The sequence below is a fragment of the Tyto alba genome, unplaced genomic scaffold (genome assembly GCF_018691265.1).
Source record: "Tyto alba isolate M040663 unplaced genomic scaffold, T.alba_DEE_v4.0 Super-Scaffold_2, whole genome shotgun sequence".
Lineage (NCBI taxonomy): Eukaryota > Metazoa > Chordata > Aves > Strigiformes > Tytonidae > Tyto > Tyto alba.
This window is the reverse complement of record NW_024881282.1, coordinates 11,754,132-11,773,460: the sequence shown is the minus strand read 5'-3', so window position 1 is coordinate 11,773,460 and position 19,329 is coordinate 11,754,132. Positions and strand designations below refer to the sequence as shown.

The 19,329-nt window shown below is 35.6% G+C and overlaps 1 protein-coding gene and 1 non-coding gene across 7 annotated transcripts in view; both read right to left on the bottom strand.

Annotated features, from left to right (window-relative positions):
• CEP295 (centrosomal protein 295) overlaps positions 1-19,329 on the bottom strand; it is a 58,780-nt gene that overhangs the window by 7,015 nt on the left and 32,436 nt on the right. For 5 of the 6 annotated variants that reach the window (XM_042792433.1, XM_042792432.1, XM_042792431.1 and 2 more), the window contains exons 11-23: positions 19,217-19,323; positions 17,511-17,723; positions 16,619-16,716; positions 15,415-16,492; positions 14,266-14,437; positions 13,974-14,126; positions 12,180-12,404; positions 7,254-7,360; positions 5,662-5,703; positions 4,987-5,125; positions 3,186-3,362; positions 1,984-2,132; positions 1,577-1,739 (exon numbers count right to left, since the gene is read on the bottom strand). In XM_042792433.1, the coding sequence (XP_042648367.1) occupies positions 1,577-1,739; positions 1,984-2,132; positions 3,186-3,362; positions 4,987-5,125; positions 5,662-5,703; positions 7,254-7,360; positions 12,180-12,404; positions 13,974-14,126; positions 14,266-14,437; positions 15,415-16,492; positions 16,619-16,716; positions 17,511-17,723; positions 19,217-19,323 (2,823 nt within the window). The remainder of the gene's footprint in view (positions 1-1,576; positions 1,740-1,983; positions 2,133-3,185; positions 3,363-4,986; positions 5,126-5,661; positions 5,704-7,253; positions 7,361-12,179; positions 12,405-13,973; positions 14,127-14,265; positions 14,438-15,414; positions 16,493-16,618; positions 16,717-17,510; positions 17,724-19,216; positions 19,324-19,329) is intronic. The other variant, XM_032990980.2, reaches the window with a different exon arrangement.
• On the bottom strand, positions 5,366-5,449 carry LOC116961155. The gene has a single exon (XR_004406839.1). It is a non-coding gene; the product is annotated as a small nucleolar RNA U2-19 (small nucleolar RNA).

Sequence of the window (19,329 nt, the reverse complement as noted above, 5' to 3'; positions counted from 1 at the left end):
TTCTTTAAACTTTTTTTTTTGGCGTTCTTTGACACCTACAAAATATCTAGTTTTACATGTATAAAGAATATTGTCTCCTGATAAATAGCTGTTAATGGTGAGGAAGGAATTATACTGCAACACCAGCCATCAATAGAAAATTTTCCAGATGATGAACTTGCATACCAACCTACCTTGAACTGACAACCCAAAATATTTTTTACTTGCTTAGCCTGTTGCTTATATTATTTTTTGCCTCCTTTTAAAGCACAACAATAATTGGTTTGGGATTATAAAAACACTTAAGAGATAGAGACATATTGCAGTTACATTTAAAGAACAAAGATTGTTCTCATAAGCAATTTAGAAATACAGTGTTTTGAAGTTAGAAGGGAGCTCCCAAAATCCTATTTGCTGTGACCACTGGTAGTCTCAAAGTGTAAGCCTTTTCTGGCATCTTTTACTATTTTTTTTTTTTGTACCAGCATCTGCCAGCTAAAGAGAAAGAGAAGTATGATATAGACAGAGTAGCTGCTTGCAGCTTTAAACATGAGTAGTGTGTGTTTCCAAAAATTACATGTATATATATGCAAATAACAAAGATAATTCATCAGGAACATTTACATTATAAATATATCTATTACTTAAAATGTTGTGCTGTGTTTCCTGTTACTGTTCAGCTTTCTGTTGCAGCACCTTAAAATGCTGAAACACATGATTCTAGGTAAATAAGAGCTTCAGAAATATTCAGATTACTACTAGCTGCATTTGGAATTTTATATTGGTCCTTTTCTTTAGAATACATGAAATATCAAGTTAATTTGAATTCAACTTCAAAACTTTAAAAAATACTTTTCCTGCTATGAGCTGCAGTTGATTTAATACTCCTGTAGAATCATAAAACTTTTAATCTACTAAATTAATTACTACACTGTAATCTTAAAGTTCCTTCCTCTCTCTTCCCCTCCTTTATTTTGTAGATAGGTAAGATAGATAAAGCAATTCTATAATCAGACCAAGTATCACAGTATGCAGTATATAATGACTACTGTCATGACTTAACAATGGAAAAGGAAAATTCAATGGTTTCTTGAAGGACACAGTGAATAAAAGACAAATGAGTAAGATTAGAGAGATTCTAACACATACCTCAAAAAATTTCAATCAATTTTTGGAACTTAATTTCCTCAGACTTACAGAATGATGGATATGCATGAACAAATATTTGGAAAAGTACTTAAACTGACAGTTTCAGCCAGAGTTGATATTTCTTCACTAACATCATAATTTCTGCACAAGTAATAAGTAACATAATATCTATTACAGTGACTTGAATATGCAGGTCTACTCTTGTATTAAAGTTGTTCTTTATTTCCTCAGCAGTTACATCACAAAATTTAGGTGTTCTACCACCCATTAAAGGTGGTAGAGAAGACAGTGTGTGAGAGAGCAGCAGCAGAGTTAAGACATTTCAAAGTATAGAGAAGTGAAGAGTTCCTTCTTAGTTTCAACACAGCAAACCCACCTTAAAGGTTGGTATTTACATACTGGCAATAGGTCGATTTTGAAAGCATTAATCTGACTATACTGTACATACCCAGAGTAACATTTTCTTTAACGGACTCTTTGTCTGATGTGATGTTGTTTGTCCCATTTGTTTCAAGCCTAGAAGGCAAGCTGCTGCTTTGTGTATCTACACTGGAGTTTCCCACTTCCAGAAACATAGGCATGTCTTGATGTTTTGCTGAAAGTTTTGAAGTCTAGTGGCAGAAAAAAAAAATAATCTTGAGTCAAGATTCATTTTTTCAGAAGTGTGAAAGAAAAAATTAAAGGCATTATTTGATTTTTGCATCCCATTTCTGCTACAAACAGCAAAAAACCCTTCCAGTTCTAAGTATATCAAAACTGTGTTTCTTCTAAAGAAGACAGTATAGAGATTATACATTTAAATCTTACAGAAATCTTAAGCCAAAATATTTACTCCATCAGAGCTTTTTGTAGTACCTTTCTAAATTCTCTACTGTCTTGTGAAATTCTGTATTGAGAAAAGGATGATGAAGCATCAGAGTCAAGACTTGGTTCCAAAGGCTGAAAGAGCTGGAAGTTCGGAAAATGTCCCTCAATTTCAGGAAAATCGAGTTCAGCTGCTAGAGCTATAAGACAAGGAGTTATTTTAAAAACAGAAACAAAAAACCCCCAATCCAACCCCTCTCAAACAACCAGAGATATCACACCTTGCTTCTATACACAGTAAATAAAGCATATAGAATTCTGCAAGTATTCAAATACTAGCTTGCATAAAGAAAAAAATCTTTACGATATCCAAGTTTCTCAGTCTGATACTACACAGGTACAAAGAGCAGCAAGAAACTTCTATACTGATGCATTTTTTTTTTTTTAATGAAAAGCTTAAATTGATAAGCTCTTTATTCAGCACTTCTGAGACTGCATCACAAGTATTGTGGCCTTCCCAGTACAAAACAGTGACGCATGTCCAAGGAAAAGCCATAAGGATGGTTAAAAGAAGGTTGAAGCACACGATGTTCAGAGATGCTAAAAAACTGAGTTTGTTCAATATTAAGAAAAGGCTTGGAGGTGTGAGGAAAGGAGCACAGAAATCTCTGCTGTCTACTACATCCTAAGAGACAGTATAGAGAAGATGCAGTCAGTCTTGAACCATGTTCAGTGAAAGAAAAAGAGATAATGGACACAAGATGGAACACAGGAAATTCTAGTTAGATACAATTTAAAGAAAAAAAAAATAAAAGGAGGAAGTTGTTAAAATGTTGCCCAGGGGTGTGTGGAATCTCTGTCCTTGGACACACTCAGAACTTGCCTGGACAAGGCCTTAAGCAACCTGGCCTAAATTGGCTCTGCTGTGAGCAGGAAGGGGGAGAATTCGGATCACATGATCCTGGCTGGCCTAGACTAATCTCGAATTCTATGACTCTAGGTTTTCAAACACTCCAGGAGGAAGTGGTTCAAATGAAAATACTAGGGTTATCTCCGCAATAGCTAATAAAGATGTACATGTACATAAAGCAAAGCATGAAGAACATCAAAGCAAAGTTCTTGCACGTAGAATCTTTACTGACTTTAAAATGTAGTCTGTATTATTTATATTCAGCTTAACACAGAACACTGAGTAAACTCCTCCTCATTCTGTATGAGAGTACAGTACAAAAATGCTTTAAAATGACAAATACCTTGGAAACATGTATTGTCCTCTGAGTAAGAGTTCAAGTCTCCAGTACATTTCCCCAAGATCTGCTCTATCTGACTTCCTTTATTAATGTACATCTCTCCTTCAGGCAACGAGGAGTTCCAAGGGCAGCTTGCTGTTTCTCTCAAAATTCGATCTTCCGTACTATCAGAAGACAATCCTATAATAGTAAGCTAGATGTTCACAGTTTTGCATATAAACCACTTATAAAGTCATCCGAAAAGACACTGCTTAATATCCTGAAATATTCATAGAACACTCTGCAGTTTTCTTTAATTGTCTTTTGTAAGTGCTCCCACAAACCTTACCACAGATTTCCACAAATTCAAGTAAATAATATCTAATTAGGTAGTAGTCAGTACAGCTTAGCACTTTTAGAGTATGTAGACTTATGAAATACTGAAACAATAAAATAAAAAAAAGATTAATACTGTTATATTATGCTGGCTAGCATATTTTTACTTCTTACCACCTAAATGTGTCAATCCTTTAATGTGATCTTGAGTATCTCTATGACATTGGGCAGTAGTTTAATACATGCTTAAATAGAAGTTGCCTAATACCAACACAAGAAATCTGAAGGAATCAAGGAAACCAGAATCATGTTCCTAGTTAGAGTACCAACCCCTCCTTGTCTACACGCTTACAGAAGAATTGCACAAAGCTCTTGGAAAAGGTCGTTATTAACCACTGACTGTATAATAAAGACATAGCTAGACTTGAAAAATTTATTCATGTAGCTAAGTAACCAAAACCTTTCATTTTTTTCTTCCACAACTAGAAAAAGAAAAAAAATGAAAGTAAAATCTACAAATAAATGATCTTAGAATTTGCTTTAGCTTTCTTACATCAACAAAAACACAGCTTTGTCACGTGTTATGAAGTTAAGTTACTCATAGTAACACTTAACAGTTTAGAGCATTAGGATTAAAATGAGCCACAGAAATCTCAGGCTGCAAAAACTGTAGTCTTCAAAAATTGGTTTATAAACATGGAATAACTTCTATACACATATGGTTGTTTATGAGATCATATATGTGTCAGATTAACGCAATACTAAGTCTTAAAGTAAATAAATCCCCAGGTCACTATCTAATCACTTTCAAACTCACTTTCCATGTTCACAAGTGATAATGTCAGCATATAGAGGAGCAACCATATATTTATTAAAAAGGAATTATTTTTAATTTTATGAAAAGCTAACTTAAGATCAAAAGGAAGACTGCAAGCAAAAAAGGATATGAACACATATTTCCTAGAACACTATTAAAAGTCAATATGGTATTCAAATGGCATTTTCACAGATAAGGTATTAAAAATTACTACGGTGACAAGCAGGTATTGAAACAATTCTCTTAACAGAAAGACAACAATCACAGCTCCATAACCAACTAGGATATAGACTGATTAGAGAACTTATATCACTGTATCATTTGGGGATCTGTTGGTTTTGGGTTTGTGTTTTTTTTTTGTTTGTTTGTTTTTTTAATTCTGCCACTTGAAAACTGCTAGTGTTACAGTTGCTTAATAAAACTCAAAATATCCTTTGCCACAGCTGATGTGTTATAAAGCTAAGTTATTATAATAAGTAAAAAAAAAGGAGCACATAACAAAACATTCTAGTTACACTCAACTCTAAGATAGATTATTCATTCTTATGTGAAATTCCACATTAGCCTATTACAGAAGAACTTACTTCCGCTGAGTTAGACCCATTCTGCTATAAAATAAAGAGAACACATAATTTTCCTTTTACAAGAACAACAAAAAACCCAAACACTTACCAGTGTCAACAGGGCTTACATCCAACATTTCATTAGTCAAAAAGCTTCCAGTGGAAATTGTTGAAGATAAGTCACAGGGTATTCCTTGCATTAAAGCCTCTGAACCTAAACTCGTGGATACTACTTTAGAAAGTACTTCCTAGGATAAAATAGCAAACCTATTACCATGTATTCAGATATCCATGATGAAATGTTTAAAACCACACATTTTATTTGGAGCTCAGTTCAAGTGTAGAAGCCTTCATGTTTTGCACAGTCAGGCAAATGCAGATTTCATCATTGCTCAGTACAAAAGATTCACACCCAACATCCCAGACACATCACTCCCCAACAGCCCTCTCCCTTCACACACACACACACACACACACTAACTAAAGCCTCTCAGAACTGCATACAAATCATGACACCTGGAAGATTATTGTATCTTCTGGTGGTCAGATTTGGCTATTTCTCATCACAGACCCAATTCAGAAGAATTGTAGATCTCAGAGGAACATATACACAACACATGGAAAAACTCAGGAATTTTACAAGTATTTGCAATACCGAGCCTTTTGCATACTGAAGACTAATTTAATTATACTACATGAAGCTTAAAATATACAAAGTATTATCTTTCTTAAATTTGAGGTAAGCTCCACAAAGTCACAAAACAGAGAATAAGCATTCTTTTACTTCCAAATTTTGAAGAATTAGATGTGAACATTTCTTCCCAAGCTGAAATAAAAAGTGCACTAAGAAAACAAGACAAAAATTTCAGAAACCCTTCCCCTACGTTTCTCATTATACACTACCTTATATAAATATATTTAATATACACATATAAACCATGTACGTTTAAAAGTAATTTTATATACACACATTATACATAATATGTTTTAAATATCATTTTTATCTCCTGACAAAATGATGGGATCTCTGGGTAAGGAAAAAGCAGGGGATATCACTGGTGTTGATTTTGGCAAGGCTTTTAACACTGTTCCACAACATTCTTGTATCCCAGTTTGGACATCACAACCCAGATGGATGGACAACAATATGGGTAAAAAACTGGCTGGATAATCAGGCTCAGAGGACAGTGATTAAAGGCTTACACTACTTGGAGATGGGGAGCAGGTGGATTAAGACAGTGGGGCCAGCAATGTGCCCAGGTGGCCAACAGCATCCTGGCTTGTATGAGAGATGGTGTGGCCAGCAGGACTAGGGAAATGATCATGCCCATGTACTCAGCACTGGTGAGGCTGCACCTCAATCCTGTGTTCAGTTTTGGGCCTTTCAGAGAAAGGCAATGAAGCTGGTGAAAGGTCTAGAGCACAAGCCCTGTGAGGTACAGCTGAGGGAACTGGGGGTGTTTAGCCTGGAGAAAAGGAGGCTCAGGGCAGACCGTATCACTCTCTACAACCACCTAAAAAAAGGTTGTAGCAAGGTGGGTGTCAATCTCTTCTCCCAAGTAACAAGCGATAGGACAAGAGGAAATGGCCTCAAGTTCTACCATGGGAGGTTCAGACTGGATATTAGGAAAAATGTCTTTACCAAAAGGGTTGTCAAGCATTGGAACAGGTTGCCCAGGGAAGTGGTTGAGTCACCATCCCTGGAGGTATTGAAAAGATGTGGATGTGATGCTTAGGGACAAGGTTTAGTGGTGGACTTGGCAGTGACAGGCTAATGATTTGACTTCATTATCTTAAGGGTCTTTTCCAACCTAAATGATTCCATGATTCTTTGACAGGACTCTGTCCTAGGACCTGTTCTCTTTAACACTTTTGGCAATGACCCAGAGGAGGTGACACCACACTTTTATCAAGTCTGCAGATACCACTAACTTGGGAGGATCATATGATACACTAAATGGCAAGGCTGACATCTAGAAGGACCTCATGAGGCTAGCCCTACATGAATGTTATGAAACTCAGCAAGAAAAAATGCCAAGTCCAGCATCTGGGAAGGAAGAACTCCATGGATCAGTCCAAGCTGCGGCCTGACTGGGCAGCAGCCCATGTAAAAGGACTGTGGAGTCTCAGCAGAAAGCAAGCTGAGCATAAGCCCACAGTGTGCTCTGGCAGCAAAGAGGGACAACAGCATCCTGCTCTCTATGAACAGAATATAGCCAGCAGATCCATCAGTGATTACCTCTCTTTACTTGGTGCTTGTTATACTGCTGCATCTAGAATAGTGCACCCACTCTAAGCCTCCCAATACGAGCTAGAAAGTTTTAATCACAAAATAAACAGTAAGTTACATTGTATGGTTATTTCTATATGACTAACCGTATTATCAAGTCTGAATGATGGTCCAGAATGTGTTGCAACTCCCTCTCCAACTTCAGCAGCAAGAACTGGTGAATCTTGAGCAACCTGAGAATCCTGGGACTGGGCTGAACACAATTGTAATAAAACCAATAAGGAATAGAAAGAAACTTTTGAGTTCACAGTTAGCAATTTTTTTTTTTTTTTTTTTAAACACCAGATGGCAGTAATACTCTACTGCTGCTGTCCTCACTATCTGGCCACTGATTTTGCCTGTTCTTACTGCTTTCTTCTCAGCTGCACCACACTTCCTCCTCCACTGTACCACCAATTTAATTGGCAACCAGCGGTTCTCCTTGATTGAACTTCCCAAAATTTCTAACTAGCATGACTGCTCTCTGCAGAGCATGCAGGAAGAGATAGAAATTCATGCTTTGGCTTTACAGAATGAAACATGGTTTTGCTAGTGTTACTATAATCATTTAATGGGGGTGGGGAGAATCTTTTTCATCATATTTTTCATCATTACAATGATTACAAAGAAAAGCAGATGTTCTAAAGTGGATCAGAGAAATCAGAAACACTGGGTTACTTAACTGTAGCATAACTACCGCCACAGAACTGAATCACCTTTGCCACAATGCTCTTACACATGAAAATAAGATCAGTATCTGTGCAAAAGAAACACCATAGCAGAACTAGAAAAATAAAAAAGAATTGTAATTTCTGTATTCAGTGCTCACAAGCACCTTCAAAGTTTGACAATTCTAAGACTGTAAATTAATTGCCAACAAACAACTTTAAGTATTCTTACTTCCAGTAATAATTTTCACGAAAAGTGCTAAATATCAAACTGAAATTAAACAATAGAAGTGAAGTAGGTACGTTTTCTCCCAGTTCTACAAGCGCTGGTAGTGACAGAGACATTTCAAATCCCCAGCATTTGTAAGACTTTGGCAGATCTTGTACCATTCTGTGAATCCTAACGCTAGTACCTTGTATAAGCTGAAATTGAGTTTCTTACAGGAAGGTGGAATCTAGTTGTTCCATTTTTTCCTACTATACAAAAAAAAAAAAAAAGGCTGGGGAGAGGTTTCCTATGTGAGGCAACAGCAGTGAAGTATCTATCTGATGTGATACTTATGTATCTCAGTAAACATGAAACATTTTGAAACTCATTTCAAAGAGGTGGAATGGAAATCTAAGTTTTCCTATAGCCATATTCCAGTAGTCTTCTAGCAGAAAGTAGAAGACATGAAAGAAAATACATTTAAAATGTACTTATTTGTATTAAAAGGGAAGTTAAGCTATTCTTAATTCATTCACTGTGTTGTTACATTAAATGCTGACTGATCTCAAAATAAAGGGTAAAGGAATTCTCAAACGGTTTCTTCCCCCCCCCCCCCCCCCCCCAGATTCTCCAGAAACTTCTAGCAGGAATGATCCTGATCATTTATGACATTTTGATCGGTAACCACACAGAGCTGCTGGCAGTAGAGATTGCAAATAATATGAGAAGTGGAATAACGGTAAAGAAACAGAGTAACACTGCAGTGGTGAAAATGACCTCAACCTCCTGCAAAATGGAGTGTGTTAAACAACTGTTCCAATATAGATAAAATTATGCACTAAGAGCAAAAAACACTGGTTTCTGTTCCGTTTACTACAAGTACATGACAAAGGTCTTCAGGCTCAAAGAAAAGGTAACTTTTATGATTTGAGTAGAACGAGGTAGCAACAAGCTCCTTGGTTGGATGTGTCAGTAGTGTGACTTAGTCTAGATACACTGCACGAGTCTGCTCCTCTTCTTTGGAGCAGAATGGATGAGACAGAGGATATCCTGAAAATGAGCACAGCACTGAATAAAATTCCTTGAATCATTAAGAAAACTGCAATCATATCTCTTGGTATTTACGTATCTCCATAGGAGAAAAATACTCTGCACAGAGTATACAAGATTTCTAAACCCAAATAAAGTAATAACAAGAAGCAATGGCTAGAAATGGCTGTCAGACATTCAGAAATTCAGAAACTAGAAACAGACCATTTATTTTATAATTTGATAAAGAAATAAAATGCTGGAACAAGCTACCAAAGAATTCTCTATTTTCTGATACCTTTACATCAAGATTAGGTATTTTTCTGAAAGAAATTATTTATTTTCTAAAGGATATTAGTGTGACAGGTAGTAGTTTAAAGTATGCATGAGAGTCAAGCATTTAGCACTCTTTTGTATATAAAGTCTATGGAGAGCTGTGCTACAAATGTTTCATTACTATACTGTAATAACACACATTGTTCTTGTGATATGAACAGTAACAGTTTCACACTATAAACCAAATTATCTGTTTAAAAATACAACATGCTCACATCTCATGACTATCACGGTTTAAGAATACAAATGTATTTGGTGACTCAAAGAAGGCTTTTTTATTCTTCTCTTCTCCCTCCAAAATAACTGTGCGAGGTTCATGTTCCTCACAGCTTCCTGACATTGACATGGGACTTTCATGTTTTAACCTCTTAGCCACCACACTGTGAAAAAGAATTTGTATTTAAAAATCGAAGCTGTAATATCCAGAGTGCCTTTTCTTCTTTTATCTTTAATACTTTATTTTGAAAAAGCACGCGAGCTGTGATTAATAGGACTTGTGCACATCTAGTGGGTCTGTAATCATGAAAGCAGTACAACTTCTAAGTTGTACAGCTTTACATTATTTGATCAAATGTAAAAACCACCAAGAACATAACTTCAAAGAACAAGGTCAAAGATCACATGTACAAAGCACACACTTGCTCTCACCTGTAGAGATACAATTACATCTTAAAAACATGGGAAAACCGAAAACATGCTCTGGTTAGAATCAAGTAGTAAAAAAAAAAATTAAAAAAAAAAATCACCTTAAATCTCCCCCTCAGATATTTTATATTTAACACAGACTATAGATTTTCCTGAAGATACTGCACTAGTTACAGAAAGTATCACAGTGTTCCATAGCCTTCCAATTACAAAGATACTGTTGACAGTTTTGATAGTTTAACTGCTCAAGAGGACAATCTTCTTAAATACATAATCACAGAAAGCTTTGCCTTTTTTTTTTTTGATATAGATGGTCACATGAAGTTTTCTAATCCTCTTACATAAGACATTGCACCGTTCATATATAATACTTACTAGTATGAAAGGGCACTACGCTAAGATATTTCATATCAATTTGGTAATAGCTGATCTTCTGCAAATCCAAAAAATACAAGCCTTTTCTTAAATATTGTTAAAGAAAAATTTTTAAGTGATAATTTAAGGTTAAATACAGGTATATTTCAAAAAATAGTATTCTGAGAATTAAAGCAAGCAGTTGAAAGAAAATAAGCTTATATGTACTTACTCAAAACATCTTCAATTCCTAGTAAATCCTGATTGAACTGAAAAGTATGTCTAAGCACAAACTAAAAGAATAGTTATCTTAAGATTTGGGGCAGTGGTGAAATATCTAGCAAAACCAAGAGGTGTCTACAACATAGCTGTATTGCTCATAAAGATGTACAGATAAGGTAACAAAGTTGCTGAAAACTCTTTTGCAGCTCTAGTAATATATTTATTTTTGACAGATACCGAATACTGTACTGGGCCATGAGATGCTGTCATCTTGTAATAAGCTTCAAATTGCTTTAGTCAGCGTTTTGCAAATTTTGTGTAACAGTTCCTAACAAGTCAGGCATAGCACTTCTCAGTTACAGCAACAATAAACTGCATTTCCATCTGCAGGAAATTTATAGAGAAGCAAGTGCATTGTAACTCAAAGTACTGGAGCCTTTGAGTTAACATTATTCCAAGACTGGAGAGGTAAGCTGAATTTGTACAGGCAGGGAAACACAGTAGGAATTGAAAACCTTGATATCCACTTGTTAGTCCAATCTCTTAAACTTCTTAATAGCCTGCTTGCTTTATTTAACTAAGTCTAGGCACCTTTCTCTTTTCATAAGACAGTCAAGCTACCTACAACATGCTTAGTAGGTTTCAACGAATTTGTAACAAAATTATTTTAAACATTCACAAACCACTTTGTATCAAAAAAATAAAACTGGTTTTGTTAACGAAAACAACTTGGTTCAATCTATGGAATCAGACTTTGTCACATACAGACACAGCCTATCCTCAAAGATGTGATCTCTAATAGAAGCTCTTCACAGATGAACAGAAAAGATCAGAATTAAAGTAATCCTTACATTATTGCACTATTTTTATTTCTGTCATAACTAACAGCTGATTCTTTCAAAGTTGTTTCTTTGAGCTAAGGATAACACTCGGCCTTCTAATTTTTTGTGTCAACTGTATTTTTAAGCTATTTCTTATATAACCTGATCTTTCAGTGGACATCTACATCAGCATGTTAACACTCCAGAGTTCTATTTTAAGCATTAATTTCCTCTGTGTCAATACAAGGAATCACTGGGTACTGAATCAGGCACACCACTGGGCTGCCCAGAACAGGTACACACCTGGTGGGGGTGCAGACCTGAGCACCCCCCAGTCTGGGCAGAAGGTGCCTCCCTCAGAAGCAACTCACACCCGTGGCTTCTACAACAGTTTGCTCCCTATGCATGCAGGGGGCTCTGCTGGTAATGGCAAGACAATCAGGTAATATAAACTAAGTATCTTTACAGACAATTCTACAAGGTACAGGTACAAAGTACATGCATCTAATGAGAAAGTGTTAACTAGCAATGAAGTTTAATTCAGTGTGGACTTTTGTTACTAGAACAGTAATGGATCACAAAGAAAAAAAAAAAGGTAAAAACTAAGTCATTCTGAGACACATACGTATTGAAACACACTTCATGTTCTTTAACAAGTTAGGTCATGTGCTACAAATAAATAGCAGTAAAATTAGCTAGCAGTGCTGAATGGCATTCACATAATTCCTTCAAGGAAGAGAACTTCCTCACCTGAATCATATGATTTCTCAGCAGTCATCAGCAGCACCTCCTGCAATAATCTACTTGACTGTTTACTTTGCCTTGGACTCCCATTAGAGATTTGTTCCTCATAGTTTGTTATGCTCAAAGGTAACCTGCCGCCTTCACATACGGCATGACCGTAACGTTTCACATGTGCAAACTCCGCAGTAGTCAAAATAGGAGAAGCTTCTCCACCAACAGAATCTGTTTTATCTGAATTTAAAACATTTGTAGTCAGTTTAGGTATAGAAATTAATGTATTTTATTAAGTGCAAAACACTGCAGGTGCATATTCCATTCTACAGAAATAACCTGCTGAATTCGTAGACTGACGCATTTTGATAAAGTTTGTCATATCAGGTCAGTAAAAACTTTTGCATTACACAATCTATGGATTATACAGGATGAAAGATACAGCTCAGACGTCTCAAAAAATAATTCCCAACTCAACTATTTCTTCTAAAAAATTTCCAACTAGATTTTCCACACGGCAAATACACCAAAGTTTTCAGTAATTTTTCCTAGTCCAGAGACAATATAATTTCTCTGCTACGATTTAAAGATTTCTTGCCAACCTGCCCCACACAACAGACCTTTTCAGCCACCCAATCCAATTAAAAAAAAAAACAAGTTCAACTTTTTACTACTTACCATGACCAATGGTTAGGTAATATAGGAATAAATCACATCTGGATCATAATGGGATTACACAGTTTATGAGTATTCCCCCTACTCTAGAACTGCAGAGGATAATATTTCAGAAACCTTTTTTGGTATGTATTTTGATTTTTAATCTTTTTTTTAAATTAAGATGCATAACACTAAGCCAAATGCTTTTTAGAATACAAATATCAATCTAAACCTTCACCAACAAAACTTGTTGTCTAATCAAGATACCAAATTGGTCCAACAATAATTATTCTGCATAAACTGCTGCTGACTAGCATTAATTACTTTTCTTTAATTAAAGGACGTCCCATATCAGATGTATCATTATTTTGTTCAAGATGAATGCCAGACTGACAGGCCTATAATTACTCAGATTGTTCTGCTTAACACTTAAAAATACTGGCATAATATTAAAACTCTTGCAAAACATGAATTAAATTTTAGCTAGGAAGAGACTTCACAAAATAAATATTAAATGTTTACATTTAGAAAAATATCAGTTTATTGTACCTGTTAATTGATGTTCCTTACAGAATATTACAAAGCATTACATGCAGGCTGTAACAAATATACTTAGAAAACAGTAATTGCTTTGTATAGTTGCTCTCTGAAATTTTTACAAGGACCATTTTGTAATCGAAAAAAAAGCAACCAAAAGGATGGTCTAAAAACTTCTGTTGAAGCTTGATATTAATTCCTTATTTAAAAGATTCCATACTCACTTTCTTGGCATGCTCAAAAGCTAAACCTTTAAACACCATCCATCAACTCTGATGGTTCTCTCTATGATTTTTGTACAATTGCCTATTAACACAGACCCTGCCCAACAGAAAAATCAACAGGGAACTTAAGTCATGGAATTACAGTAAGTTTTATTTTCTTGGTGAAATTTTGTTTCAATTATCTTTTTCTAGACAGACACTCAACTGTAACTTGCTTTGCTAGTATATAAAGTATACCTTAAAAAAGGCAACAATATCAGTTATTATTTCATAATCAATCATCTCAAAGATTCTCCAGAAAAGATTAATTGCCTCCAATTTCTGTTTCTCAGGAACAGCAGCATTTATTATATAATTTATATCCATATATACGTATATGTATGTACTTTACCTGCAAAAGACATGTTGCAACTCTTTGGTGTGTCTACCTCTGGTATAACACTAAGTTCATGTTGTTCCAAATCAAGCCCTAGCTTGACTTTAGCCACAGGTGGTTTGGAAGATCTCCATCTTTGTTCTTTACATAGAACTTTCTCAGACTGTTCTGTAAAACAAAGTTTTGCATGTTGCAATAATATATATATACACACACATATATCAAATTAACTTGGGGAGATGGAAGACAACTCCATCTAAGCTGCAAAAAGAGAAAAATTATAATGAAAAATACTACACAGCCATACCAGTTTGCTCAGCTGGACTGATGCACTGTGAAGTTGTTTCACTTCCGTGAAATTTACGCCTGCCACAATTCTCTTGCTGGTAGTTGTCTGAGAGTTGGAAAAAGTCAGTCTTATTAATCCAGTCAGGCTTTTGTGTCTCTGTCATTTCTTCATTTGTGCAGATATGTCTCACCTTAGAAGTGGGGGAAGGGAAAGCAACTGTATATAAGATCATATTTATACTCATTTACCAAATCAGCATTTTCTTGTGTGTGTATTCCATGCAGGATAATATTGAGGACTTTGAAAAAGTAGTTCAAGTATGCAAAATACTGTATAGACTCGCTTAATTTACAAAAATATTTGGACATATAGGTATTTTATTTAGATCTAAAAACCTGATGTGTTAAAACATAATTATTTATATTTTCAAGGCCTTTGTGGTATTAGATCAGAATACTCAGAATTTTTAGCAGGAACAATTCCTGAAAAGTCTGCTTTTAGTTTTTCAGCTCATGATTTCAGGAATTTTGGTGGCTTGGAGATTACAAAAGCAAGCGACAGGGACTCTTGGCAACAGTTATTTTTCTAAGATGGCTTCTGTTTAAAAAGAAAAGGGGGAGGTGGACACGAACGAAGCTTCTTTAGAAACTCAAAAATAATCTTGGATTTTTTTTTCCTGTTACCCAGAAAGAAGCAAAATTACAAGTCAAGAGTACAGCTGCCAAAGCAATTTCTTAACAGGTGCAAATAAAAAGACAAACTTTAAAAAAAAAAAAATCTATTCAAAATGCTTACGATATCCTTCGAGGCGATGCTTAAGTATGTTTAATACAAGAGCTGTTTTACACCTACAGCTGCATTTCTAGAGCTGAAGAAAACTATACCTGCAGATATCTCAGACAACATAACTATTTCAGTAGGCATTATGTTCAGAGATCAAGCACAGAAGTTCAGACTATTTCTGTTAGGCTGAACACAATGTCACTCTTGGGGCCTACAGAAAACATCTACCAGTAACAAATCGCAAGTCCTAATTAAAATTTTCATTATCGTAAATCACTTAAAACTATCAACACACCATGGGACACTTTACTAACTGGCAACATTCACTCTTAAGTTCGATCACCTACTAGATGACTCACCATGCAAAGCATTTATAAAGCTTACCTGCTTATTCAGAAATTCTTTCAAAACCTCTTGCTGTCTCTGCATCTGTTCCTTCAATTTATCTTGCTTCTGTAAAAGTAGTTGTTCTTGTATTTTCTGCCTAGAAAGAAGAGCTTCTCTTTGTGCATCCAGCTGCTCTTGCAATTCTTTCAAATACTTTTGCTGAGCTTGGATGCTTTCTGATGAGGCCAACACTCTGTCCCTTAAATTCAGTATACCAGAATAATTTATCAAAGATGCATCTCCTGGTTTTGAGATCAAAAATTCCTGAACACCCTGGGCTTTAGATTCTTCATGAGGTAAAGTCATGGGTTCAGGAAAATTGAGGGGTGGTTCAAGGCTTGTTTTGATGGTACTCTCTGCAGATCCCTGCTGATATGCTAAAGAATCAACTGAGGCTGCCTGAATAATATGAGGTTCCTTTGTTGCTGGCATGAATGGTGTCTTAAGCGGAAGCTCTTCAGCTTCTGTTTCTGTTTGATGGTTAGATATCTTCTGAGAAGACTCTTTCAAGTGCACTGTTTCTGAAGGTTCAGAGGAATCTTCTGCAGGCAAAACAAATCTAACATGCTGTACACGTGCTTCCGGTTGTGTTCTTACTGCAGTGACATCTTTCATTACTAACCCTGATGGTAACTGAAACCGAGATGTTTCTCTGACATGATTATTGGAGGTTTCCAACATTCCCACTTGTTCCTGTGAAAGGCAGCCACATGGCAAATGCAACTCCCCATGCTTCAATTTTGATGCTTCTACAAACTGCATGTGTCTGCCAGGACAAACATTACACATTTGCTCTTTGTGTTCCTGTGCTGATGTTTTTTCCGACATACGGATCATTCCTGAAAACACAGGTAGCGACCGCGCACACTCTTGTGCATGAACTTGTTCAGATGACTGGTCCTGTGTTGGTTGCACTCCTTGCCTCTGTAGAATTGGTTCTGAGACAGGCTTTAAATAAATTGATTTTCTTTCCAAAGAGCTCGGTGGTGTTACAGAAGACACGTATCTTTTTTTCAGTTTATTCTGATACTCCTGTAGATGCTTTCTAGCTTCTTCAATGGTCTGTTTGTGCAGCCTGAATAGAATGAAAACATTAATCTTTTCGAAGTGGTGCAAAGATAAACATCAATTTCAATAATCAAAACAATTCAAATCATTTTGAAACAGGCAACCCAGACTTTCATTTCATAAAGGAATTCACCTATTTTGCTGTAGAAGGCGTTGCTGATAATCACGAATCATCTGTATATGGCTGTCTTCTCTAGGACTCCTGGTTTCTGACACAGTAGTATTTCCAGTCTAATCAAAATTAAAAAAAATTAAGCGCACACATACAAATAACTCAAAGAAAACTAAAGTTGTATGTTCTTTCTCTTAAGCTTACAGAAGCCACTCTGTACCACCGTTTGAAGTCTGTGAGATTTCAGCCTGAGGCAATGAAGCTAAAGCAGTTTCTGGAACAGATGGCCTACAGCTACAGTCTCCCTCGGCAAGTTGAGCATACGTGCCAAAGTTAATGGTGCTTACAGCAGCTTAGCTCAAAGAGGTAACTGTACCCAGTAGCAAACTCAGGGAGCAATGATCCAACAGAGCTGCATTTTCAAGGCAATCAGATTCTCAGAAGAGTAAAAATTGTGCAAAGGAATCAAGATTTTAAAGATTACTTTCCTTCAACATCCTCAATAAATTCCTGTCCTTTAAGTAGCTGTTTAAGATTTAAAGAGACAAAGATGTAGACGTGGGGGTTTTTGTCCTTTTTTCCCCCCCCTAAAATTTTTTTTTCCCCCTTCTTGAAAAAGGATAAGTATACATGCATAATCATTATATGACTCTAATCAGATTTTACTAACAGGTATTTTAAACAGACATGCTGTTCCTGGTACTACACAAACACAATCCAACATTCGAAGTCCAGTGATATGTGAAATTCAAGCTTCTGCATTAGGAAGCTTTTCTATGCATGAAGTTCTGATTCATAGCCTAAGAAATAAAAATTTATTGCCTCAATACAATTGAAAATTGGCAAATGGTGCTCTTGATTTTTATAATAAAGATAATTGAAAAGTTACACACAATTTTCTACAATTCTTCACCTCAGGTTCCACTTTGTTCTGCTGATCTGTAGAAGGAACAGTATGAGTTTGCACCAGCTGGCCTTGCTTTTCCTCCCCTTTTTTTTTCTTAGACTCCTCCAAGCAGGTTTGTATTTGGATCTTCAGAAAATCAGCCTCCAAACGTGCTCTCTCTTCTTCAATTTGTTTAAGCAAGGCCAGTTGTTCCTGTTTCTGTTGTTCTATTTGCTCCTTCTATTGTGAAGAAAAATGAGGGTGAATCTCCAGAACTGAATGAGAAAGAAAAGACCCCTCTCACACACACCACCACGCACAAAACTTTGTTCCAATTTACAGCAGAGATTTTAGTGTTTGTGACAGGCATTTCCAAATTGTAAGAGGCCTTTAAAAATAGTTCCAAGGTTTACAAGAATAATTTTGTTTTACTGGCTAGATATTTCTAATAGTCCCTGAATCAATTTAATATTGCACTATTATGTGTTCTCAAATTAATAGAATGTATAAAATCATAATCTAACCATTCAAGATACATTATCATTTTCCAGAGACTGCAAAAGAAGTCCTCCTCTTAAATTGAATTTGGAAATCTACTTTGATGAAAAGCTCTATAAAATGCAAGAGTTCAACACATTTAGATGTTAATTCAAGCCTTACAAAACTTCTGAAATATCTAATGTACTTTAAGAGCACTCTATAAATCTCTGAAGTGGTCTGTTTATTTTTATTCTTTCCATATACCTATCAACTACAAATTACTTAGATCCACGCATAGCAACAGCAAATATATTTTTAGAATGGAAGCAAATTAAAAATCCAAAGTACTAGTAAAGATGAAGTGGACAACAGCCTTTAATGAGACAGTCTGAATGGGGATGTTGGGAAGACCAACACGAGAAAAAGCTAGACCTGAGAACAGTTAACGTGAACATAGCAATATATATACCTGGGCAGGTAACAAAGCATTTTCACAGAGGATCTGCTGTCTTTTTTTTTTTTCCCTAAAACAATACAATTTTGTCAAATTTTCACTTCCTGAATTTCTGATCTTTAATGCTACAATTTAAGGCTGCACTGAGATCTAAATTTCAACTTTATTTTTTTTAAATTGATAAACAACCACAAAATAGCTGGTAGGTCTCTAAGGATACAACAAAAATGAAAATATAATGAAACGTATATAAAATACTTATGAAATAATACGCAAAGCTATTATTTTAAAAATATAATAAATGTAGTATTCTCATAGACACAAAAGACTTTCTGCATTTGTTTTCTAGTTAACAGCAAACAACCAACCAAAATACTCAAGCTTTAAGCTTTTCCTGTCACTCTAAACAATCTCACAGACCTTCCTACATTATTACACAGGGTTAATAAAGTTTTCACCGAGTTCTGTATTGTTGACTATGTCCTTCCTAAAGCAAAGGTATTAATGTACAGCTAGGATCTCATTTAATCATATGATGGCATCCCTTGCCTATAGCACTTGTTGGATTTTAAGAAACTGGGTTTTTCCATTCTATTCTAAATTCCAGCTAGAGCTTAGTCATTTTAAGAAGTTAATACAAGCTAAGCATAGAAAATGTTACAGTAAAAGTTTATTTAAGTGTTATAAGCATGTTAAAAAGGTCTATAGCTGCTGTGTAACCTGAAGCATTTTAAAGTCTTCCATAAATCATGGTTTTTCACACCATAACTGAGGTAGGAATAAGTACACACACACTTACCCACTTTTGTCTCTCCTCTTCCATTCTAATTTTAGCTGCTTGTTCTTGAGGATGGATTAGAACTGGATTTCCAGTTGTAACTGTATTTTCCAACATTTTCACAGAATCTAAAA